This window comes from Zingiber officinale, chromosome 11B (assembly GCF_018446385.1).
Source record: "Zingiber officinale cultivar Zhangliang chromosome 11B, Zo_v1.1, whole genome shotgun sequence".
NCBI classification, from domain to species: Eukaryota; Viridiplantae; Streptophyta; class Magnoliopsida; order Zingiberales; family Zingiberaceae; genus Zingiber; species Zingiber officinale.
The window spans coordinates 77648854-77674347 of NC_056007.1; the positions used below are offsets into that span (position 1 = coordinate 77648854).

Below are 25494 nucleotides of genomic sequence, written 5' to 3' on the forward strand. Positions count from 1 at the left end.
GTGGTCATTTGACATCTTAAACACAGGGAGACTAACACACTCATAATAAGAAGGAGCCCAAAATGTAATTTGGGATTGGTGCGGAGTTCAATAATAGTTCTTTAGTGGAATGAATTATTATTGATGGAATTAAGTTGTGTGTTCGGGCAAACACGGAAGCTTAATTTCATCGGAGACCAAAACCAATTCCTCCTCTCGGTTCCTATCGTAGCCTCTTGTATATAGAGATTTATACCCACCACATACCCACCTTCTTACCCAACCAATAGGGCGTAAGCTTTGCTTCTGCTTAGGCCGCTGCCTAAAGGTTGGCCTTAATTGCAATAAGCTTGAGCCCAAGTTTAGGTGGTAGCCACATCATATTAAAAAGGATTTTTATTAAAATTATTTCTTATGTGGATATCATAGTTTTAAAAGAGAGTTTAAAATTAAATCTTTCCTTTTAAAGCTTTCTACAAAGATTAAGAAAAGATTTGAAATCTTTCCTTATTTGTAGATTGAAAGGAGATTTTATTTTTAAGAAAAACTTTCCTTTTTGACCATGATAATAATTTAAAAGAGAAGTTTAAAAATTAAATATTCTCTTTTATTAGTTTCTACAAAAGATTAAGAAAAGATTTGATATCTTTCCTTATTTGTAGATTGAAAAGAGATTTTAATTTTTAGAGATAACTTTCCTTTTGGAAATTATCCACATGTTTAGAAGAAGAATTTTAATTTATAAAATTTCCTTTTTATTAACCAATCATGAAGGGATAAAAATTATTGGAGAAATTTTTATAAATTTCTAGAAACAAATTAGGAAGTTTTAATTCTTGTGTGAATTAAATTTTCCTTGTTTTAGGGAATTAGAAGTGGCCGGCCATTATTATTAAAAGAAGAAATTTTTTTTTTAATTAAAATAATTTTTCTTTTTTATGACAAAAGAATTAAGGAATATTTTATTAAAATTTCCTTATTTGTCAAGACCAAGGATTATAAAAGAGGGGGTAGAGGTGCCTTCACGGGTGATCAACTCTATTATATTCTTCCTCTCTTTTCCTCCTTGGTGGCCGGCCCTAGCTTCTTCCTCTTCTCTTCTCTTATGGCCGGCAACCTCTCTTGGAGCTCTTGATGGTGGCCGGTTCTAGCTAGGAGAAGAAGGAGAGAAAGGTGGTTTTGTTTCTTGCATCCCTTGAGCTTGGTGGTGGTGGCCGGACCTCTACTTCTCTTGGAGAATTGTGGTAAAACTTGCAAGGAAGAAGAAGGTGCTTGGTGGTTCTCATCTCGGAAGATCGTTGCCCACACAACGTCCGAGGTTAGAAGAGGAATACGGTAGAAGATCAAGAGGTCTTTCTAAAAGGTATAACTAGTAATTTTTCTTTCCGCATCATACTAGTTATTTTTGGAAATAATACCAAATACAAGAGGCTTACGATTCTAGTATTTCAAATATGTTTTTCGAAGTTGTGTTCTTTTATTTTTCTTTTCCTTGTGATTTGATTGTTCTTTTTGGTTGACCTAAAGTTATTTTAGGAAATTAAATATTAGCTTTCCATAAAAGGTTTTGTCTAGTCGGTGGTGGTTGTTCCCATATCCAAGAAGGCCATGTGCCTCGCCACGTCAGTACTGGGAACCAATTATGGAAATTAATATTTAATGAAATTAATAACTTAGGTGATTTGGATCAAACGTGTTAAGTTTCGCAGGAGATCCAAGTCTAAACCTTAAAGAACAAATAGATTAAGTTTTGGATCAAACGTGTTAAGTTCCGCAGGCGATCCAAAATTTAATTTAAAAGAACACATGGTAGCTAGGAAAAGGTTCAGACCTTTGTACAAAATTTTTGTACAGTGGAACCTCTAGGTTTTCCGAGTAGCAACCAACAAACAGAGCGTCGCCCTATTCGCTGGAAAAAATAGAATTGAAGGCGCCTTTAGTCTCATTGAAGGTGCCTTCAAGGTGTTATGGAAGGCGCCTGTTGGTGCGGGAAGCATCCGACGATCGAACTCGTGTTTTGATAATGACAAAGGATTCAAAGTTAAGGTGTTTTGTAATCTAACAAATCTGCTTGAGGATTTTAGGAAAGTCCTAGCTGCGGTTAGGCAAAGGGAAAACCCTAGGGGGTGGAAACCCTAGGTCATAAGGGGTGGTAACCCTATGCGGAAAGTCTTGGCAGGTCGATGGCTTCAGGAAAAAGTCCTAGGGTGTGGTAACCCTAGGTGGAAAGTCCTGGTGTCGCGAACCAGGTGAAAGACTGGATCAGCCGGGAAGCGGAAGTCCAGCAGAAAGTCTGGGAGCTTCGAGTGCCGAGCAAAAGTCCAGTCGATCTGGAGGATCGAACTGGCATCAGGTAATCTCTCCTGAGGGGAGTAGGTGAGGACGCGTTCCCCGTAGAGGGAGACCTAGGGTTTCCGGTCGGAAACCCGAAGTCAGACTTGGAGTGTCCGGAGACTGTCTATACTTCATTTATCATATTTATTGTACTAACGTATCTTGCAGGTGCAAAGGAGCAACATAAAGCCTCGGATGAACAGTGTCCGAGGCGCCTTCATGGAGCTTGGAGGCACCTCGGGTGCAAGGCTGGAGCTGGCTGCGAGAAGCTGTTCAAGGCGCCTTGATGAACAGTGGAAGGCACCTTGAATCTGTGATAAGGTTCGACCAGTTCGCCCCTTATCTCCGCGGCTGACTCGGCTCATTCAAGGCGCCTTGGTGAACAGTAGAAGGCGCCTTGAACAACCTTTATAAGAGGTCTCGACCAGCAGCTCAAAACATGAATTTTCAAGTCTTCTGTCTCCAACGTGCTGCTCTAAAAGACATCCGGAAGTGCTGCTGCAAGTCTCCGACGACCCGAAGCTCCAAGATTCTGTTCTTGTCGTCGGTACCATTAGTTTGTTTATTTACTTGTACTTCAAAGCTGTAACTCTTTTTTCGTACTTATAGTTGTTGCCCACGGAAAGCGATTAAGGATTGCGGGCCTTCGAGTAGGAGTCGCCACAAGTTCCGAACGAAGTAAATCTTTCGTGTCTTTGTTTGTACTTGTTTCTATTTCTTTCCGCTGCGCTTATACTCGAACGACTTACTCGATACGATTCCGATAATCGAAAAATGAAATAGCCACGAGCGCTATTCACCCCCCTCTAGCGCTTCTCGATCCAACAATTGGTATCAGAGCGGGGTTGTTTTGAATTGGTGCAACCATCATTCAAAATAGTTTTTTCGTGGTATTTTGTTTATTTTTTTCGGAGTCAATTAGAAATTAGCTAAGTAGCTAAAATTCTAATTCTTTTCAAATCGGTGTTGCTCAAGGTTGGTCAATACCACTTGAGCTCGTTATTTTTTCTTCTTCGTCCCGCACTACTAATCCAAGACTCAGTCTTGGAATAGATTTTCTTGTTTGTGTTTTTCAGATCTAAATGGCCCAACAAGAAGGATATAGCACTGTTCGTCCCCCACTATTTTCCGGAGAAGACTTCGGATATTGGAAGGGGCGAATGGAGATATATCTGAAGATCCAGTTCGACACCTGGATGATAGTCAAGACAGGACTGCAACTACCAACTGATGCAGACGGCAAGCCTACATCCTGTGAGAACTGGGAGCTAGCCTTTATCAAAAAGGTGGAAGCCGACGCCAAAGCCACCTGCACCATCCAGTGCGGTCATACCAAGGAAGAGCTCAACAGAGTCGGTCCGTTCTCTTCCGCAAAGGAGCTGTGGGAGAAACTGATCGAACTTCATGAAGGCACCTCGAAAACCAAGGTAAGTAAACGTGATTTATTACTTAATAAACTTTACAACTTAAAAATGCAGGAAGGCGAGACGGCAAGCGCGTTACACGCTCGAATTTAAGATATTCTGAACTCACTTCATGGAATCGGGCAGAAGGTAGAAAATAGGGACATTATAAGGTATGCTCTTAACTCGTTTCCTAGGAGTACATTGTGGGCATCGATGGTAGATGCCTACAAAGTCTCCAAGGATTTGTCTTCCTTAAAATTAGATGAATTATTTAGTGAATTTGAACTTCATGAACAAACTAATGCACAGCTGATCGAGAAGGGTATCACTTTGGTTACAGGTACTAGTCGAACACGCGAACCAAGATCCCGATGAAAATTTGAACCGGAATCAGAAGATGAACCCGACTCAGAAGATTCAGAAGATGAACTGACCAGCGAACTAGTGAATCTCGTGAAGAAGCTCTACAAGAAGAAGAAGGGCTTCAACAACAAAGATCTGAAGAAGGCAGTTCAATCTAAGGAGGCCCAACCAAACTCGAAGGTAAAGTTTGAAGTCACCTGCTACGGGTGTAACCAGAAGGGGCACATCAAAGCGAACTGCCCCAACAAAAAGGAAGCCAAGAAGCAAAGAAGAAAGAAGGCCCTGAAGGCAACATGGGACGAATCTTCTTCAGAGGACGAAGACGACGAACTCGATCAGACGAGTTTACTCGCACTGATGGCCCGGGACCAAATCATCGAATCTGAGAGCGAGAGCGAGTCAGAGGCCGACTCCGAACAAAGCCACGGATCCGCATCCGTTTCCGAAGGGCCAGATTCCGCTGTAAGTATTCCAAGGCTTAATAATTTAGTCAATTATTTACTTCGCAAATTAGCTACGTCAAATCTTAAAATAAAGTCACTTCTAAAGGAAGTAGCTGTCCTTAAAGAAGTAACTAACTCAAAATCCTTACCTGATCAAGTTCAGACTGAAGATTCAACTCAAGTTCAAAAACTTGAGGAAGAAAATTTGAGTTTAAAAAATCAGGTCAAGGAATTCAAGTTTAGTTTTGGGTTCAAAAAATAAATATTTTTCGGATAAACTTCTAAGTTGTGGTGAGTCACCTGGACATCATTAAAGTAACCACGCCTTCAAAATTTTTCAAATAGTCTTATCCACTAAACTTAATACAAAACTTTAGTCTGACTGGTTAGGATTTACATGGGGTAGCTTCAGTTAGTTTCACTAAACCAAATGAACCAGGTCAAAGCCATATCTTCCTAGACATGCATAGGCAAAGTTTTCCTAACCTACTATCATCTAAAACTCCACCAGTACTGTTTATCAAGTTAAACTTTTATCCTTTTTTAGACAAGTCCTAATTACCCATCCATGGTAAGTTTATTGATTTTGGAGGTGCCAACTGATTTGGAGACTTCCCTTTAATTATTGGACTAGGTTTTAGATTTTGGATTTATGTCGATTTGCTTTATAGTTATAATGAACTTGGTTATAGTTTGAGTTTAGATTAATTTTATTTTTAGTTAATTTAGGTTTAGTTATAACCTTGGTTGACTTTAGTTTAGAGAGGTTAGTTTTTGAGATTAATGTTGACTTATTTGGTTTATTTGTTTTTAAATGGTGTATTTTATTTTTAGATACATAGTTGATTGATTCCTACTTGCATGGTTAGACATGCTTTTGGAATCCAGACTTTGGTTTGATTTTTATTTTGGTTGACTAAAGATATAAATGTTTTGTTAGTTGAGCTGGACTTGTATCTGAGTTCAGATTTATTGTACACAACTCTTTGTGATCTAAGTATTATATCTAGATACTTAGATCTTGTTGTGAATTTTTCTAATAGTTGCTTTAGTTCAAGTACTTCGCTTTTTAATATGGAATTGTCCTCCTCAAGTTGTGCAACTTGAGTCAAAATTTTAGGTTGAATTGACTTAATTATTGAGTTTGAATTTAGTTGTTCGTTAAATATTTTATTTTCTTTGGTTAGTTCATTTATTTGTTCTTCAAATACAGTTACTTTCTTATGAAAGCATGCAATAATTTTAAAGAACTTTTTGCTTAAGATAGATTGTACCTCATCGGAACATTCGAAAATGAGTACGAATTTGTGGCTCGATTCAGGTTTGGACCCATCTTCTAATTCACTTTCCAATTCTAGTCCATACACCATCAGTGAGAGGTAGTTGGTGTGCCTTGGTTCATCGCCGTCTGATTCCTCCGTGGACGATTTATGCCACGTTGCTTTGAGAGCTTTCTTTTTCTTGAGATTTGGGCAGTCATTCTTATAATGTCCATTCTTGTTGCATCCAAAGCATGTACAGTTGATCTTGTTATTGCTGAAATTTGAAGTGGAATGATCTTCTGCAGGTCCTTTTTGGTGAAGTTCTTCTTTCTCTTGGTAAACATCTTTCTTACCAGGTTCACCAGGTACTCTTCATCGTCCGAGTCTTGGTCAGACTCAACTTCAGGTTCTGGTTTGGTTATGAATTTTTCTTTTGATGTTCCTGTAATAAGAGCAATACCTTTCTTGTGTTTGGCATTAGTCTGTTCGTGTAGCTCTAATTCACAGAAAAGTTCATCTAATTTAAGTTTGGATAGATTCCTCGAGATTTTGTAAGCATTCACAATGGATGCCCACGATGCATTTTGAGGGAAGGCATTCAGGGCATACCTTATTAGGTCTTGATTCTCCATCTGATGGCCAATTGTGTAGAGACGATTGAGGATGTCTTTTATCCTTACGTGCAACTGACTAGCGAATTCTCCTTCCTGCATTTTGATATTAAATAATTTATTTAAAAGTAAGTCTCTTTTTGTTACCTTTGCATCATTGGCCCCCTCATATAGTTCTATGAGATTGTCCCATAGTTCCTTTGCGTTTTCATGTGGGTCAACATGGTTTAGTTCCTCCTTCGTCAGTCCATACTAGATTGTGTTGAGGGCCTTGAAGTCAATCTGGGCCTTTTTCTTCATCTTCGGATTCCAATTTTTTGGGTCCATTGGAATCTGGTGTTGTGGTCGACTGGCGCCTTGTATCCTTTGGTGATGTTGAACCACTGGTCGAAGTTAGTATTTAGGTAGACTTTCATCTGCTTCTTCCAGTATGAGAAATCGTCCCCGTTGAATAGGAGTGGACGAACAGTGCCGTATCCTTCATTTTGAGCCATTTGTTATTGAAATAAAAAACTAGAGAAAGGTACCAAGACTTGGTCTTGGATTAGCAGAGTTTTAAGAAAATAAAATATATTGAGGAACTTGAGTGGTGTTGCATCAACTTCGAGTAAAAATTGACCAAAAAAGAGTTATTTGAAGAGGTAAACATTTACCGATTCAAATATAATGTGAAAAATTGAAGTCCAAAGAAAATAAATCAATTCCCGCCACCTTGATTGGTGGTTACACCAATTCAGAGTAGAACTTGGCTCTGATAGCACTTGTTGGATCGAGTCACATGTGAGTGTTGGTTGCTACTCGGAATATCGTACTGGTTCCCCTGTACAAAAATTTTGTACAAGTCTTGAACCTTTCCTAATAACCTATTGTGTTCTTTAGAAATTAAATTTGGAATCGCAAACAGAACTTAACATTATTGATTCCAAATTCAACTTATCTGTTCTTAGAGGTTTAGACTTGGATCGCAAACGATGCTTAACATTATTAATCAAAATCCACCTATGTTACAAATTTGATTAAATATTTATTTCAGAGATCGACTTCCAGGTTAAACATGGCGAGGCACTAGGCCTTTTTGGGTATGGGATCATCCACCACTTCCTAGACAAAGCCTTTCAACGAAATTCAATATTTAATCTCCTTATAGTAACCCTAAGTTTAACCATTAAGAACAATTGAATCACAAGATCGAAAAACAAAAGAAACACAAAATCGAAACATAAATTCGATAGCCTAGAATCATTAGCCTCTTGTGTTTGGTATTTCAAGATCTAAACAAAAGAATAAACTAGTTATGATGTGGAAACTAATAACTAGTTATATCTTTTGTAGCTTATAGACCTCACGATCTTCTATCATATTCCTCTTCTTATCTCGGATATCGTGTGAGCGACGATCTACCGAGACGAGAATCCACCCAAGCCTCCTTCTTCTCCTTGCAAGTTTCGGCCACCAACAATCTCCTTGAGATGAAGAACTTTAGCCACCAACCAAGCTCCAAGGGATGCTAAGAAACAAAGCCTCCTTTCTCTACTTCTTCTCCAAGCTAAATCTGGCCACCAACCAAGCTCCAAGGGATTGATGCTGCTGGCCACCAAAGAAGAAGAAAAGGAGGAGAGGAAGGATGAGGGTCGACCACCACCAAGAAAGAGAGGAGAGGAATAATAGATGTGTTGTAAGGTGAGGCACCTTTACCCTCTCTTTTATATTCCTTGGTCTTGGCAAATAAGGAAAGTTTTAAACATAATTAAAACTTCCTTATCTTCCTTGCCTATTGGTAATAAGAAAAATTTAATTAAAATTTCTTCTTTATCCATCTTGTGGCCGACCCCTACAAATCCTCCAAATAAGGAAAGTTTTAAACACAAAATTAAAACTTCCTAATTTGATTCCGGAAATTTTTTAAAATAAAAATTTCTCTTTTAAAAATTCCCTTCATGGTTGGTTATAAAAGGAAACTTTTATAAATTAAAATCTCCCTATTAAAACATGTGGATGATTACAAAAAGGAAAGTTTTCTCCAAAATTAAAATCTTCCTTTTAACTACAAATAAGGAAAGATATCAAACCTTTCTCTTAATCCTTTGTTGAAACTATAAAAGGAAAATTTTGATTTTAAAACTCTTTTTTAAATCATGGCTTCCACATAAAGAAAGATTTAAAAAAAATAAAATAAAATTCCTTTTATTTTAATTGTGGCCGACCACCTTAGCTTGGGTTCCAAGCTAGGGCCGACCACCACTTGATCCCATCTAACCTTGGTTTGGCCGGCCCTAGCTTGGGCTCCAAGCTAGGCTTGGCCGGCCACCTTAAGGTGGGTAAGAAGTTGGATTTATGTGGGTATAAGACTTTATAAATAAGATGCTATGACAGGGACCGAGAGGAGGAATTGGTTTGGTCTCCCGATGAACTCGAGCTTCCCGTGTTCGCCCCGAACACCTAACTCAAGTTCATCAATAATAATTCATACCACTAAAGAATTATTATTGAACTACCGCACCAATCCCATATTACTATATGAGCTCCTTCTTATCATGAGTGTGTTAGTCTCCCTGTGTTTAAGATATAGAATGCCCAATAATTAAATGAGTTATTGATAACTCACTTAATTAATATCTAGCTCCAAGAGTAGTACCACTCAACTTCATTGTCATGTCGGACTAAGTCCACCTGCAGGGTTTACATGACAATCCTTATGAGCTCCTCAAGGGGACATCATCAACATAGATTTCTAGGACACAGTTTCATTCTATAATCAACAATACACCATATAAATAATATCATTTCCCAACTTATCGGGACTATTGATTTAATGAACTAAATCGCACCATTTGATAAATTAAAGAAATAAATATTAAATATATGTGCTTGTTATTATATCATGATTAAGAGTGCACACTTCCATGATAACAGAGGTTTTGTTCTTTTATATAGTCAGTATAAAAAGAAACTACCTCAAATGGTCCTGCTCAATACACTCAGAGTGTACTAGTGTAATTTTATAGTCAAGATAAACTAATACCAAATTACACTAGGACTATTCTAATGGTTTGTTCCTATCCATCTTAGTCGTGAGCTACTATTTATAATTTATAAGGAACTGATAACATGATCTTCTGTGTGTGACACCACACACCATGTTATCTACAATATAAATTAACTGAATAACTACACTTAGCATATAAATGTAGACATTTGACCAATGTGAATCTTTATTTCAAAAATAAATGTTTACAAAAAGTTAGACTTTTAGTATACACTCGGGAGTCACATGGTTTTCAAAAATAAATCTTTTTCATTTTTAAAAACAAAGTGCACAATGGAAAATTAAGTAATAGAGCGAAATAGAAAAGCAAGTAAAAGAGCACGCGTTCGGTTTTACTTGGTTCAGAGCTTTCGGCGACTCCTGCTCTAAGACCTAGGTCCCGCAGACCTATCAATGGGTAATCCACTAAAATACCTCTTCCGGTACCTCCGGAAGAGGTAATCCATACAAAAGAATTTGGAACAAGTGCAACATACTGCACTTGTTCTTTTGTAGTAATTAAGTACACAAATGAAAAGATTACCAAACACTCTTTTAATATGGTCAGCTTGAGCTCGGTGTTTGGGCGACTTCTTAGTAGTAGACGAGTGTAACAGCGTCGCAGCAAAGTTGTAGCAGGAAACCGGAGTGTTCGGAAGTCCGATCGGAAGTGTAGATGTTCGTATGAATGTGTTCTTTGATGACTTAGGCGAGCAACCCTTATATTAAGCATAGAAGACGCCTTCAAAGGCCGTGAAGGCATCTCCAATGTGGCAAGTCTGATCTCGAATAGCTTGGTCTTTATCTTTGACGAATTCTGAACTTTATCTTGCAGAAGGAGACTTCCATGCACTAAGGCGCATTTTATGAGCAGTGCCAAGGCGCATTCAGTGCTTGAAGACGCCTTCTATGAAGGTGCCTTCCATCCATTGGAAGGTGCCTCGGGTACTGTTCACCTTAGATTTTTTGTGCTCTTCTTGCCCTACAAAGTATGTTAGTCCAATAAACCAAATAATAACCTACAAGACAAGTGTTAACACAATAATACTGAGTAGTAATTAGACCCTATCTCCTCGAGATCAAAATCTAATTAAAGTATCAGTTTAGGAGTCCGAAATGGATCTAAACTAGACCGACGCCTACTGTCCCTCAACCGAGACCCGTCCTCACCGAGTCACTCTCCTCCAGTGACTTACTTTTACTTACCAACTTATAGTCGGTTGACTAACCTCTTGATCCACCAAGTCTTCATACCAGTTGTCAGATTCGCTGACCCAACTAGACTTTTGTTGGCTGTCAGCTGGTCTCGCGGACCCAATTGAACTTTCTACCAGATATTAGGTCGGTCCGTTGACTTATCTGGACTTCACACTAGCTATCTGGGCTCGTGAACCTAGCTAGATTTCAGCCTAGTATCATATCCTCTAGACATATCAATTCCTATACACTTGATAAAGTATTTAGATCATAAATACACCTAACTTAATTCATTTTTCATTCATTAAAATTTGAATTAGAATATTAGTGTGAACTCCATCAACATTATATAATTTATCATCTCAAATAGATTTGGTTAGTTACACTAGTCTAGCTAGCTACTGAGCTTAATTGATTATGCGACTCGGATAGAAAACATTAACACACCTTTTTCTTAAAAAAATAAAAAATGATTCTTTGTTTTTTTTTTTTTAATTTTACATGAAACTGGATTGTGTAGATAAACCTCTAAAATTAGGATTATTTTGATTGGGCAATTTATTATTATTATTATTATTATTATTATTAGGATTATTTTGTTTTTTTTATGTTACATGAAACTAGATTGTTAGGTAACCTCTAAAATTGACATTTTCATGAAATAAATTGTTAAGTACAAATGTAATTCTGAAAACCAAAATGGCCGCTTCACAAGCCATGGTGTCGTTGCCTGGCAAGGCAATAACTGATTCCGGTTCACAAAACACAACGAAGCCATAAATCAAAAGCTTATAATCAAGATTTAGCCATTAAGTACCACTCAAAATACATTTTAAAAGAATAAGAGGTCAGCATCGCATCTTTTTCGGAATTAGGATTAGAATGTTTAGGGAATTAGTGTTACCTTTGAAGCTTTGACTGAGTTTCCTTGCTGCAGAGGAAGTAAGAACGTAACTTGATTATGGAGTATGAACATTTTCTGATTTAAAAAAAAATCGATGGGATTAGATAGATCATTCAAAGTTAGTTGAATTTATTATTATTATTATTATTATTATTATTTTATTAAGCAATTCCTAATTTCTCGCAGAGGGCGGAGGAAGTAGGCATACAGCATGATGGAGTGCAGAGTGTGGACTACGTACGGAGGCCGAAAGGCGTATGCGGAGGGCGGGACGTGTGAGGAGACAAAGTTTAATTAGTGTTTTTTTTCGCCCCCCACACTAGGCCGTGCTGGCTACGCCCCAGATCTCGTTTTCCACTCACATTTTCAACCGAACATGCACTGAAAGGTTAGAATATCGCGAGGAGTTCAGCTTCACTGATAGATACCTCGTGGCCATCTCCATCACTCCCTCGCCCATTGAAACAGTGACTTCCAATCTTCCATGGAGAGTTGACTTCATTAACTATTGAAACATCACAACAATAGATCGTTAAGTATTAACTATATATATCCGTTGGCACGAACAGAGAAGACTGAGAAAAAGATGGATGGACATCAAGAACAGAGTACTAACGGAGTGGAAAGAGAAGGAAACAGGGGAGGCATCAACAAGTTTGCTTGTGCTTGTGCCATCATAGCTTCCATAATCTCCATCTTGATGGGATACGGTGGGTTTGATCAAACTTCAAATACAGATCGATTATATTAACCGATATCTGTAAATTAATTGATACGATGGACCTTACAGATACCGGAGTGATGAGCGGCGCCATGCTGTTCATGAAAGAAGACCTGAAGATCAAGGACGGCCAGGTGGAAGTGCTCGCCGGAATCATGAACATCTGTGCGTTGGTCGGATCGCTCACCGCTGGCCGGCTCTCCGATTGGCTCGGCCGCCGTTGCACCATCGTCGTCGCTTCGGTTATCTTCTTAATCGGCTCGGTGCTGATGGGGATCGGACTGAACTTCGCGATGCTCTTCTGCGGCCGCTGCGTGGCCGGCGTGGGCGTCGGATACGCGCTCATGGTCGCCCCGGTCTACTCCGCCGAGATCTCCTCGCCAGCCACCCGCGGCTTCCTTACCTCGCTCCCGGAGATCTGTATCAGCTTCGGCATCCTCCTCGGTTACGTCTCCAACTACTTCCTCTCGGAGCTGCCTCTCAAGGTCGGGTGGAGGGTGATGCTGGGCGTCGCGGCCGTCCCCTCCGCTGCTCTGGGGCTCGGCGCCCTCGCCATGCCGGAGTCGCCCCGGTGGCTCGTCATGCAGGGCCGCGTGAGGGAAGCCAAGGCCGTCCTGCTTCGCGTCTCCAATACCCCAGCGGAGGCCGAGCTAAGGCTCGGCGAGATCAAAGCCGCCGCCGGGATCACGGCCACCGGCGACGACGAAGACGTCAAGCCGCCGCCTGGAGGGCGGAACCTGGGGGAGGGCGTGTGGAAGGAGCTGCTCCTCCGGCCGAGGCCGCACGTGCGCCGCATCCTGGCGGCCGCCCTGGGGATCCACTTCTTCGAGCACGCCACTGGGATCGAGGCCGTGGTGCTCTACTCGCCGAGGATCTTTAAGAAGGCCGGCGTCGAGGGGCGGCGCAGGCTCCTCCTCGTCACCATGGGGATGGGCGTCACCAAGGCGGCCTTCATCCTGGTGGCCACGTGTCTGATCGACAAAGTAGGGCGGCGGCCGTTGCTGCTGAGCAGCGTCGGAGGGATGGTGCTCTGCCTCCTGGGACTGGGTTCCGGCCTCACGGCGGTGGAGCACGGCGAGGCGGCGAACCGGCCGTGGGCGGTAGGGCTGTGCATCTCCTCCGTGTTCCTCTACGTGGCGTCGTTCTCCGCCGGCATGGGGCCGGTGACGTGGGTGTACAGCTCGGAGATCTTCCCGCTGAGGCTGAGGGCCCAGGGAGCGAGCCTGGGGGTGGCTGTGAACAGGATGATGAACGGGGTGGTGTCCATGACCTTCATTTCGCTCTACAAGGCCATCACCATCGGAGGGGCCTTCTTCATGTTCGCGGGCATCGCCGTCGTCGCGTGGCTCTTCTTCTTCTTCTTCTGCCCGGAGACGAAGGGCAGGTCGCTGGAGGAGACGGAGGCGGCGTTCGGCGAAAAAGGAGGAAGGAACAATAATAATTAATCAGCCTGCAAATTAATGTAATTAATTAAGGGCTGTTTGTAATACTTTAATTTTAATTACAATGTTTTACAATATTGAGATAACAAGGCACCATTTTGAAATGTTTAACTTTCTTCATTTATGTTATTTTATTTTATTTTTAAAAAAAATTAAGGAAAAATTAAGGAATGATTGGTAATTTCTATATTTATTTTCTAGAAACGAAAATATCATTTTCTTAAAAAAAAAAAGAAAAAGTCTAAAAATAATTTTCTGAAAAAAAATACACAGTTTTCGAAAAAGGTAAATCAAACCAAGCAGTCTCTTACTTTCTTTTTCCTTTCGTGTCTTTCAGTCTTGTTCTTACTTCTTATTAGTCCTTGGGAGCTCATAGTTTCGAAAAAAAGTTATTATAGAGTAGTATAAATTGATCCAATATAATTTCCTTAACTCTAATCATTTTAGTAAACCGATCGTGCAACCTTTTTTCTCTTCTTTCTCCTTTTCAATTTTTAAGAACTACGAAAGATCAGAATTGTTTTTCGATAGCTAGAAGATTTGACTTATTCTTCCTCTTGCTTTTTGATTATTAATTTAGATCATTTTCTTTTAAAAGTGGAGCAGATTCCTCAACTGTCTTACTAATAGATGAAATTAGATTTGTATATATATTTTTTTTTTGAGAGGGAAAAAAATATTTATAACTCAAAGAAGATAGAGTGAGATTTTAATTTGAATCTTTGTTATTTTCATTACTTTTATGATAATACTAGGAATTATATTAATCTATTGTAAGAAATCATTAAGGTGAGATATGAATTCATATGTTTACTATATAACAATAACTAATAACAATCAAGCTTTTTCCTACTAGATAGAGTCTGACTGATATGCTTACTATATGTTTGACTAAATACCTCATAAAATTACAACATAAGCAAAAATGTATGTGGTATTCTTTTAAATTGTTTGTTAAAATTTTAGTTTAATTATGTCTCCTAAATACATGCATGGGTCTTTTAAAAATGAAAAAGAAAGTTAAAGATTAAAAAAATAATTTAAAGTTAGACTGGAGATACCAATAAATACTTTATTTACAATTTAAAAAAATAATTGTAAAGGTTAGAAATGTGGCTAATAATTCAATTAGTGGAGTGTAAATAATGAATTTGATAAGAATGAGATTGATGTGGTTCTCTTTGAATTTATCAATGTGGATGAATTGAATGATAATGAGAAAGATTATGAGTATGTTTAAAATGAGAATTTGAATCAGGAGACTTGTTTTGATGATCCGGAAAGTGGGATAACATTGATTAGAAAGTTTAGAGATTTTTTTTAGTAGAAAGAGATACAATGGATCTATACATTGTTCTCTTTTTCTACCAAGGGATGGAAGATTTTCAAAGATCATATGAAGGGTTTGACAATTAAGCCATTGTCATAAACACGTTTAGAAAGTCAGGTTGAGAGTGTTAAACCTATAAAAAAAAAGCAAACTACACAAATAAGAGATGCTTTGTAAGACTTAGAAAATGATAGCGAAGATCCCAAAACGAAGAGTGAAGTTAAGTCCTTAGCATTATATGAACTTGAGAATTTTAAATTCTTACTTGGTGTGATAATTTGGTATAAGTTATTGCATGCTATCAATATAGTAAGCAAATTTCCTCAATATGAAGATATGGATATTGATTTTGCTATCAAACTTTTACAATCAAATATTTTATTTCTATAAGAATTTAGAGAATATTGTTATGATAATACCATGGTTGTAGCTATATTTCAAGAGAAAAATATTGTTCCAAGAAGTGACATAACCTGTTGGATCGTAACGTACATGAGAGAGGGGGAATGAATCACGTGGTTTTGAAAACTTATCTTTTCATTTTGAATTAAAGTATACGCAGTGGAATTAAAAAAAGTGAAAACACAAGAAAATACAGTCCGTTTTATTTGGTTCGGAGCCTTCGGCGACTACTATTCCAAGACCTAGGTCCCGCAGACCTATCGATCGATAACCCACTAAATACCTCTTTCGAAACCTCCGGAAGAGAGGATCTAGTACAAAGAAGGTAGGAGAAGTGTAACACACTACACTTCCCTTTTTCATTTCCTTCATTTAATATTAATTTCTCTAACTCAAATTGTAATTCTTCATTATTTGGTCTAGTAGGATTTGATGGAGGATTTTCTTCAAACATAACATTTAATGATTATTCAATTAATTTAGTTCTTTTATTGTAAATTCCATATGTTTTACTATGACTTGAGTAACCTACAAGAACACCTCATCCGCCTTAGCAGAGAATTTTCTTAATTGATCTTTGGTATTTAGAATGTAAATCTTACATCAAAACACTCTAAGTTGTTTAATTGTAGGTGATTTACCAAACCACAACTCATGAGGTGTTTTTCTTAGAAATTTATGTATTAATGTTTGATTTTGTACATAATAAGTCGTATTAATTACTTTGACCCATAGGTAGCTATAAAGTGAATATTCATTTAACATGCTTTTAGCGGCCTCTTGCAAAACCCTATTTTTCCTCTTAACAACTCTATTTTGTTGAGGAATCCTAGGGGTGGAAAATTCATGTTTATAACTTTTTTCCATGCAAAAACTTGTGAATCTATCATTTTTAAATTCACCTCCATGATCACTTCCTATTTTGTTTATCTCGTAATTCTTTTTATTTTCTACCCTTTTACAAAAAGCAATCAAGGTACTAAAATTTGATCCTTATGTTTCAAGAAAAATACACATGTATAGCTAGTGTAATCATCTACAATCACAAAGCAATACCTACTACCATTTAAAGAAACATATTTACTACTATCAAACAAATTCATGTGAATGAGTTCCAATGCATTTGAAGCACTTACAACATTTTTACTTTATGGGTAGCTTTGATTTGCTTACCCATTTGACATGCATCACACATTTTATCCTTTTGAAACTTCAACTTTGGCAATCATTGCACCAACTCTTTTTTTGAGAGCCTTTTGATGTTCCTCATGTTGGTGTGAGCAAGTCTCCAGTGCCAAAGCCAAGTCTCCTCTTCTTTAGACATGAGACACTTTGCAACCACATTAGTAGCACAAAATAGTTCAACTTGATAAACATTCTCTTTTCTATGGCCTATGAGCATACTAGTATTTAGCTCACTATGCTTGATTAGGCATTGAGATGAGGTAAACTTAACTTTATAACCTGAATCACATAGTTGAGTAATACTTAGAAGATTAAAAGTCATGCTTTTCACTAATAAAATATTTTTTATCATAAAATTTTCAAAAATTCTAATATCTCCAATTCCTATTACTTTTAATTCACCACTATTACAAAAAAAATGGTATTTTTACTTTGTGTCTAAATGATGAGAATTTTGATAAATCTCTCATCGTATGCCTAGAGCATCCACTATTTATAAATCATGTTGTTGGATGCTCCCCCTTGGTGCATGTCTGTTCAAATGCGATAAACCAAATATTTTGGTACACAAATTTTGAGTCCGGTAGCATCAACAACAAATTGCTTGGGCACCCAAGCTTGCATAATCTTAACCCTTGAAACATGGTTTCTACTAACTAAAGATATGAATTTGATTTCTCTATGTTGTGATTTAAAGCTTAAACCACTTTGCTGTAAAACACCCCTTTGAACTTCTTGAATCATGTCCAAATATTTAGAACATGAAGTAAACTTTTCTAAAGCACCTCTAAGATCATCAACTTGCAATTTCAAAGATGTATTCTCATTCTTAAGGTCATCTAATTCAATTATGTCATTTTCATGATGCATGCAACTTTCACACACAATTTCATCCTTAAATGATGTCAATTCATTTTATAACTTTTTAACTTTATCTTTTGATTTTGCTAAAGCATTAGTTAAACATGCAATGGTATCATACATCTTACAAGCTTGGGAGAAATTACCTCGTCATCACTAGATGATGACTCACTTGAAGTTCCTCATTCTCCCCATGATTGTCTTCACCTTTGTTATCTTCCACATGGCTTAAGGCCATGAGTGCCACGTACCATGAGCTCTTTCTTTCATCTTCTTCCGATGAGCTTGAAGATGATTCATCCCATGTGGCTTTCAAGACTCTCTGTTTCTTCTTGATTTTTTCTTCTTGCTATTAAGATGTATACTAAAAGCCTAGCTTTTTGTAAACATTTATTTTGAAATAAGAATCACATTGGTCAAATATCTGTATTTAGTTAAATACAGTTACCCATTTAATTTATATTGTAGATAATATTGTGTGTGGTGTTACACAGAAGATCATGTTATCAGTTCCTTATAAATTATAAACAGTAGCTCACAACCAAGATGGATTGGGACAAACCATTGAAATAGTTATAATGTAATTTGGTATTAGTTTATCTTGACTATAAAATTACACTAGTACACTATGTGTGTATTGAGTAGGACCATTTGATGTTGTTTCTTTTTATACTGACTACATAAAAGAATAAAATCTCTGTTATTATGGATGTACGTGCTCTTAATCCCGATATAATAACAAGCACATATACTTAGTATTTATTTCTTTGATTTATCAATAGGTGAGATTTAGTTCGATAAATCAATAACCCCGATAAGTTGAAAAATAATATTATTTATATGGTGTGTTGTTGATTATAGAAGGAAAATGTGCCATAGTAATCTAGGTTGATGATGCCCCCTTGAGGAGCTCATAAGGATTATCATGTAAACCCTACAGATGGACTTAGTCCGGCATGATAATGAAGTTGAGTTGTACTACTCTTGGAGATGGATATTAATTAAGTGAGTTGCCAGTAACTTATTTAATTAGTGGGCATTCGATATCTTAAACACAGGGAGATTAATGCACTCATGATAAGAAGGAGCACATAACGTAATATGAGATTGGTGCGGTAGTTCAATAATAACTCTTTAGTGGTATGAGTTATTATTGATGAACTTGAGTTGGGTGTTCAGGGCGAACACAGGAAGCTCAAGCTCATCGGGAGACCAAAACCAATTCCTCCTCTCGGTCCCTGTTGTAGCCTCTATAAAGTCTTATATCCATAAAGTCCACTTCTTACCCAAGTAATGGAACGGACACATCCTTACTTGGTGCAAGGGAGCCGACCAAGCATTAGCTTGGAGCCCAAGAGGTGGTCGGCCAAGCTTTGCTTGGTACCCAAGCAAGGGGTCGACCACCACAAAGAATAAAAGGAGTTTTTAATTTTGTGTTAAAAATTTTCCTTTTATAGCCATCCACATGGAGTTAAAAAGAGAGATTTTATTTGTTAAAATCTTTCCTTTTATAGCCATCCACATGGTTTTAAAAGAGAGTTTTAAAATTTTAAAATCTTTCATTTTATAGCTATCTACAAAAGATTAAAGAGATATTTTAATTTTGTTAAAATCTTTCCTTATTTGTAGTTATCTATAATGTTTAAAAGAGAGATTTTAATTTTTGATAAAACTTTCCTTTTTGTAACCATGATTTAAAACGAGAAGTTTTAATTAATCTTTCCTTTTTGTAGTTGTCTACATGTTTTAAAAGAGAGAGATTAATTTTAAAACTTTCCTTTATTGCCATGTACAATAGGAAATTTAGAAAAGAGAGATTTTAATTGTTATTAAAAATTTCCTTTTTTAAGAGGAGCCCACAAATAAGGGAGTTTTAATTATGTTTAAAATTTTTCTTTTTCGCCAAGACCAAGGATTATAAAAGAGAGGTAGAGGGTGTCTCATGAGAACACACAAAAACCTAAGTCTTGCCCCCTCTCCTCTTCATTGTGGCTAGCACCCTTGTTTCTTCCTTAAGGGCCGGCGGATCACATCTCCTTTAATCCTTGGTGGCCGACTCTCTTCCTTTCTCTTCTCTTTTGCTTTCTTCCCTTAAGGCCGGCGTCACATCGAACTCCATCTCCTTGGTGGTCGGTTGTTTGGAGGGGAAGAATAAGAGAAGGAAATTTCCTATTTTGGCATCCCTTGGTGGCCGATTTTCTTGGAGGTGAAGAAGTGGTTCGGGTGGATTCCATCTTGGTAGATCGTCGCCCACACGACATCCAAGAGGAGGAGAGGAATACAACAGAAGATCAAGAGGTCATTAGCTACAAACAAAGGTATAACTAATTAATGGTTTCCGCTTTAAATTCATTAGTTAGTTTTCTTTGCATGGATTATGAAACACCAACACAAGACTAGCGATTTTATGTTTCGATTTCATGATATTGATTTTGTATTTCGATTTTATGTTTCGATCTTGTGTTTCTATTGTGGTCTTTGTAGTTAAACCTAGGGTTACTGTAAGAAGTTAAATATCTAATTTCTTTGAAAGACTTTGTCTAGGAAATGATGGATGATCCCATAACCAAGAAGGCTTAGTGTCTCATCATGTTTAACCTGGAAGCCAATCTTTGAAATAGATATTTAATCAACTTCTGTAATATGGTTTAACTTAGGAAGATCACATCGGTTAAACTTGGAGTAAAAATGTTAAGTATCGTTTTCAATCCAAGTTTAACTTCTGAAGAGCAATTTGGATTAATAATGTTAAGTATCATTTGCAATCCAAATTTAACTTCAGTAAAGCACATGAGTAGTTAGGAAAAGTTCTGTGCTTGTACAAAATTTTTGTACAAGAGAAACAAAACGGAATCCAGGTGTAGCAACCAACACTTGCTTCTTCAATTTTGGACACTCCGTTTTATAGTGCCCCTTCTTCTTGCATTCATAACAAATTACATTAGTTTTAGACTTTGAATCCACAAGAAATTTACCTTTTCTTTTGTCATCATTGAAGATCTTCTTGACATCCTTCTTGTTAAACTTCCTTGAGCGTCTCATCATTCTTCAAACAAAATTTTCCATTTTACTTGATGATAACTCTTCATCACTATCACTATTACTATCTTGCTTAGACTCTGAAGATGACTCCTCCTTCTTCTCCTTATTCTTTTCTTTGTGATTCTTCTTACTCTTTTCACCTGCAATCAATGTTATACCTTTCTCTTTATGGCTTGTGTTATCTTGTTCATCCAATTCCAGTTCACAAAATAATTCATCAACTTTACTATTAATAAATCCCTTGAAACCTTATAGGCATCCACCATGGTGACCATAATGAATTTCTTGGAAAAGATTTTAGTGAATACCTTATGAGATCCTGATTCTCCACACTTTCTCCAACTGAATGAAGACCGTTAAGGAGTTCCTTGAATCTCCCATATAATGAGTTTATCGTTTCTCCATCCTTCATTGTGAGATTCTGAAGTTGATTTATTAGGAGATCTCTCTTTGCAATCCTTGAATCCTTGGTGCCTTCATTTAGCTCAATGAGCTTATCCCACAAATCCTTGGCACCCTTGAAGGGTCCAACCTTGTTGAGTTGCTCTGAGCTTAACCCACATTGAAGAGTCACGATCGCATTGGCATTTGCTTGAGCTTTCATCTTTTGTTCAACCGTCCATTTTGATGATTCAAGCATTTTTCCATCCTTGGTTGGCGTAGTAAATCCATCCACGATCGAGAACCACATGTCAATTTCGATCATAAGATAGTGCTCCATGCGGCTCTTCTAGTAAGCAAAGTTGTTGCCTTCATAGAATGATGGTTGTGAAGTGTTGTGTCCCTCTTTCGATGACATATTGTAGCTCTAAACTTATGCTTCCTTAGAGGTGAATCCTCAAAAGCCACCAAACTCTGATACCACTTGTTAGGATCGATTGAGCTAGAGAAGGGGGGGGGGGGGGTGGGGTGAAAAGCTCACTTCGATTTCTTGGTTAACTTGATTTTACATAGTGAAGACTTGAGATCAATACTAACTCCTTGTATTTACTTGGTATCCACCTCCTTCTCAAGGAGGTGACTAGTCCAAGGATCCACACCATCACAATCACCCTTCCACTATGGAAACTCTCCTTCTCAGAGCTACCCCGAATGTGGATAAACCTTACAAGATTTACAACCCTCTCTTTCTCAAAAGAAATAGCACATAACAAGATAGAAGAGGAGAAGATTACAAACTTTGAAATAGCTTCTACTTCTTGGTGCGTAGCTTGAAAATCTAGCTGGATGAGAGCTTGAGTTAGTCTTGAGCACTTGAGAGATCTTGAACATTTGAGAGTAATAGAATAGTGTTTGCATGAGTTCTGCTGTTTTTCCTCGGTGAGAAGCTTTTTATGTCTTCAAAAATATACATTTCTCACAGAAATTTCATCGTGAATCGATTTGGGTAAATCTCCAATAGATTCTAAAATATCCGTTGGGTGCCACCAACTCTAGATCAACGATGTAGATTATTTTATTTAAATCCTAATCGATCGGCTGATCAATTAGTTATCTCAATCGATTGGCTGATCGATCTAGGAACACTGTGCTTTCGCGTAAAAGTCTTGCTAATCGATCGACTGATCGATTGGTTATCACCAATCAATTGGTTGATCGATCCAAGAGCATTCTATGCTTTCACACAAAAGCCCCTTCAATCGATTGGCTGATTGATTGGTTACCACCAATCGATTGCCTGATCAATCCAGGAGCATTCTGTACATTTGCGTAAAATCCTCTTCAACCGATTGGCTGATCGATTGGTTACCACCAATCGATCGCCTGATTGATCCAGGAGCATTCTCTACTCGGCAAATACTTCTCAATTGATTAACCGATCGATTGGTTGCTTCCCAATCGATCAGTTAATTGATTGATACACATTTTAACTCACAATTCAATTTTTTTTTACAAAATTCCAAATCATTTCAAGTACCTCATGTCAGATGAACCTCCTGTTCCCTGGACTTTGTACCTGAAGCTTCCTCATCTCCAAGCCTTTATGCCAAGAATCTGGTCCTCGACCTCCTTGGACTTCTCTTGTCTTGCATCCAGTCTTTCGACCTGTAAGGACTTCGCTTGCCAAGAATTCGGTTCTTGACCTCCTTGAACTTCCCTTGCCTTGCATCCAGTCTTTCGACCTGCAAGGGCTTCTCTTGCAAACTCGCAACTCATATTAGATCCAACGTATTAACCTAAACTTAAATAATTGTCAACACATTAAAACTTTCAGACCATGATTACATGAACATGCCTAACCCTCCTCACCATGGGTCGACCCTCGGGCTATGGTAGCTGTACTTTGATAGTAGTAAAAAAAAAGTAATAAACAGTAAAAGTATATGATATTAGAGCATATGAAATGATAGCCCTCTCTTTTTTTGGTACCTTCCCCTCTCTTATAAGGAGAAGCTTCAATCTTTAATAAAAGTCATTCATGAGATTCAAAGAGCATTAAGGGGTATTAATGAGCATTAAAACATGATTAAAAGGGGTATCAAGGAGTGTCTTGTAAGCTCTATGTTGGCCAAGTCAAGGGATATACCACATAGATTCTATGTTGACTGTGTCAAGGGACATTCCACTTGGGCGTTGTATTGACCAAGTCTTACCATGTGAAGGCTATATTGACCAAGCATTGACCTTACCATATCACTTCCTATTGACCAGGTCAAGGACCCTTATTTACCTCCGCATCAACTCATATAATGATTTTACTTGTATGGTTGTTTCATTAGCAATCTTTCAATGAGAATGATATCTTAGTGTTAAGATGGCTCCATATAGGATTGAGATTGAAGTGTCAGTGTATAGGCTATCGTCATAAGCAATACAACTAATATGAGATGAAAATGGTCAATCTCGATCTTAAACTAAGCTAAATTGATAGATTTAGCATGTAATTTGGTTTTATTTTGAAGTCACACCCAAAAGTATATGTTATATTTGCTATTACATTTAATTAGTGTCATCCATAATAACTTGACAAAATCCAAATTAGTCAAACATTCAATGGTTGTTTGAATTTTTTGTTAGTTATCTAGTATTAGAATAGAGATATAAATGAGCTCGGCTATTTAATCATTGGCTCAAGCTCATCAGCTGGAAACAATAAATTTAAATGAAATAAATAAATTGCATAGGCTGAAATCAAACCTTCAACCTCTGTTTACCTAATAGAACATTCTAATCATAAACACCTCCTTAATTTATTATTTAATTTTAAATATTAAATTAGCATGGCCTAAACCCACTGAGTTAGAGCAACAGTTAAGTGAGCTACCAACCTTGCATTAAACATATATGCGACAAACAAACAAGAGTTCAAACATTTGTTCCAGAAATTGACAGAAAAGATTACGTACAAAACCTAGAGATGGTCGACACAGAGATGAAGTTCGACGGAGACATCGAGAGCAACGCATGCATTTACCAACTTGTGTTGCTGTTCTTGCTGCCTTTGGATTTTCCATACAAGCGAAACAGGTTGAAGGCAGACATGGAGGAAACGGTGACCATGCAGAGGCAGGCCAGGAGGGCACTCGCAATGCCCTCCCCTACCCTGCTGCAGAACCTCCCGTAAAGGCTGCATATCTTCATCCATTGCAGTTCCGGCTGCCCGAATTTCCCGAGCTCTGCCGACTGCGCCGCCGAGGCGACCGCGGCCAAGGCCAGATATGCCATTGCCTGAAGCAGACAAGATCATAAATCTAGCAGTTGCTTAAGGTGATCAAGGTAAGCAGGGGACCTGATCGAAAGAGAAGATGGCCAAAGCCAGGGCCTTGTTCAAGAGGACAGCTCCCTTGACCATGCTCGACGCACACCTCGCTCCCTGGATCAGGCTATAGCCGGCGGCCATTCCATTAACTGCCACCAAGAACCTGCAAATCAGCCATGCACAACAAACAGTATGAGCAGAGCAGGAGAAAAGAAAAGGTCCGAGGATCAGGAACGACTATAGCTTACACAAGAGCTTTCATGTCGGTGAACTTGGCCTTCTTCTCCACCGAGAAGAACTCCCTGACCTGGGTGTTGGACCCTATCAGGGCAGCGGCCAGAACCCCAAAACCACAAATCGCACATCTCAGGGAAAGCTCTGCCGCCTTCAGTCTCCTGTCCACGGCCTTCAGCTTGCTGCCCGCGTTGTAGACGGCCACGTTGCCTGGGCTGACCCCTTCCGCAGGCATCATCGGCTCGCTATAAAGCCCTCGAGAACAGACACCGGCGGCGAGGAGACGCGAGAAGAGAAAGCTGCCTCTGGCCTGCTCTGACTTTATAGCAACTAGTGCGCAGTTGTCCACCACAACCACCGCCACCGCCACCGGCACCTTCGCGTGCCAATTTGGAGGGGCCAATCTATCGGATCGCGTCCCCTTGCTTGCTTTAAAGGCGTCGCTTTTGATTGATTTTCTTTATTGATGTATCTTTACCTCATCTCTGCTCTCGTCGGGTGCCATTACTTCGTCTGGCACTTGCTCGCTCGCTCATTGGAGTGGAATTTATTGCAGCGACGAAGGAACAACGAGAATTGAATTCGCATTTAAGACGCTGAGCTTTCTCATCGATGGCCCCGAGGAAGAAGGATGCTCTAGTGGACTATGCACGATGTGTGAAGTCTTTGACAGATGGTACCAAAGAGGGGACTGGGAATTTCCAGCTGAAGTAATTTTTTTTTTACTGACTATTTAGTTGATTTCCAGTAGATTTTAAATCATCCCAAAGGACATATTTAAACTTACTAAATTCCTTTGAAAAAACAGCAAATTACCCTAAAATCCCTACATGCGCATTTAACTTTCTCCTGGGTCATTGTAAAAAATAAAATTTATTTTCACTCAACTCCCTAATATATTCTGATTTATCAAATTATTCTCCTTATTTTTTTAAGTAAAAAATCTAAAATAGGTATAATTTCTTTATAATTCAATACTATTTAAATAAAATCTAGTATGTTTTCTATTAATTAGGTAGAATCGATCGATAATTGATCAATTTATCGTTTGGG

At 38.3% G+C, this 25494-nt stretch overlaps 2 protein-coding genes across 2 annotated transcripts; one reads left to right on the forward strand and one right to left on the reverse strand.

The window, feature by feature from the left end:
* Window positions 1-12107: 12107 nt before the first annotated feature.
* LOC122034577 (probable polyol transporter 6) lies at window positions 12108-13791 on the forward strand. Its single transcript, XM_042593884.1, has 2 exons — window positions 12108-12234; window positions 12315-13791. The coding sequence occupies exons 1-2, from the start codon at window positions 12111-12113 to the stop codon at window positions 13688-13690; spliced, it is 1500 nt and encodes a 499-aa protein (XP_042449818.1). The 5' UTR covers window positions 12108-12110; the 3' UTR covers window positions 13691-13791.
* A 9968-nt stretch (window positions 13792-23759) lies between these two features.
* LOC122034433 (CASP-like protein 2B1) lies at window positions 23760-25047 on the reverse strand. Its single transcript, XM_042593682.1, has 3 exons — window positions 24456-25047; window positions 24238-24370; window positions 23760-24176 (listed from the first exon to the last, which is right to left on the reverse strand). Exons 1-3 carry the CDS (start codon window positions 24677-24679, stop codon window positions 23919-23921), a joined length of 615 nt encoding a protein of 204 aa, XP_042449616.1. The 5' UTR covers window positions 24680-25047; the 3' UTR covers window positions 23760-23918.
* Between the last annotated feature and the right edge of the window lie 447 nt (window positions 25048-25494).

Bases quoted from the DNA above. Each gene is read 5' to 3' on its own strand.
- LOC122034577 (XM_042593884.1), top strand. From the start codon at position 12,111: ATGGATGGACATCAAGAACAGAGTACTAACGGAGTGGAAAGAGAAGGA. The intron at 12,235-12,314 runs GTGGGTTTGATC...TGGACCTTACAG, and splicing joins CTCCATCTTGATGGGATACG to ATACCGGAGTGATGAGCGGC.
- LOC122034433 (XM_042593682.1), bottom strand. From the start codon at position 24,679: ATGATGCCTGCGGAAGGGGTCAGCCCAGGCAACGTGGCCGTCTACAAC. The intron at 24,371-24,455 runs GTAAGCTATAGT...GCTGATTTGCAG, and splicing joins ACCGACATGAAAGCTCTTGT to GTTCTTGGTGGCAGTTAATG. The intron at 24,177-24,237 runs GTCCCCTGCTTA...TGTCTGCTTCAG, and splicing joins CCATCTTCTCTTTCGATCAG to GCAATGGCATATCTGGCCTT.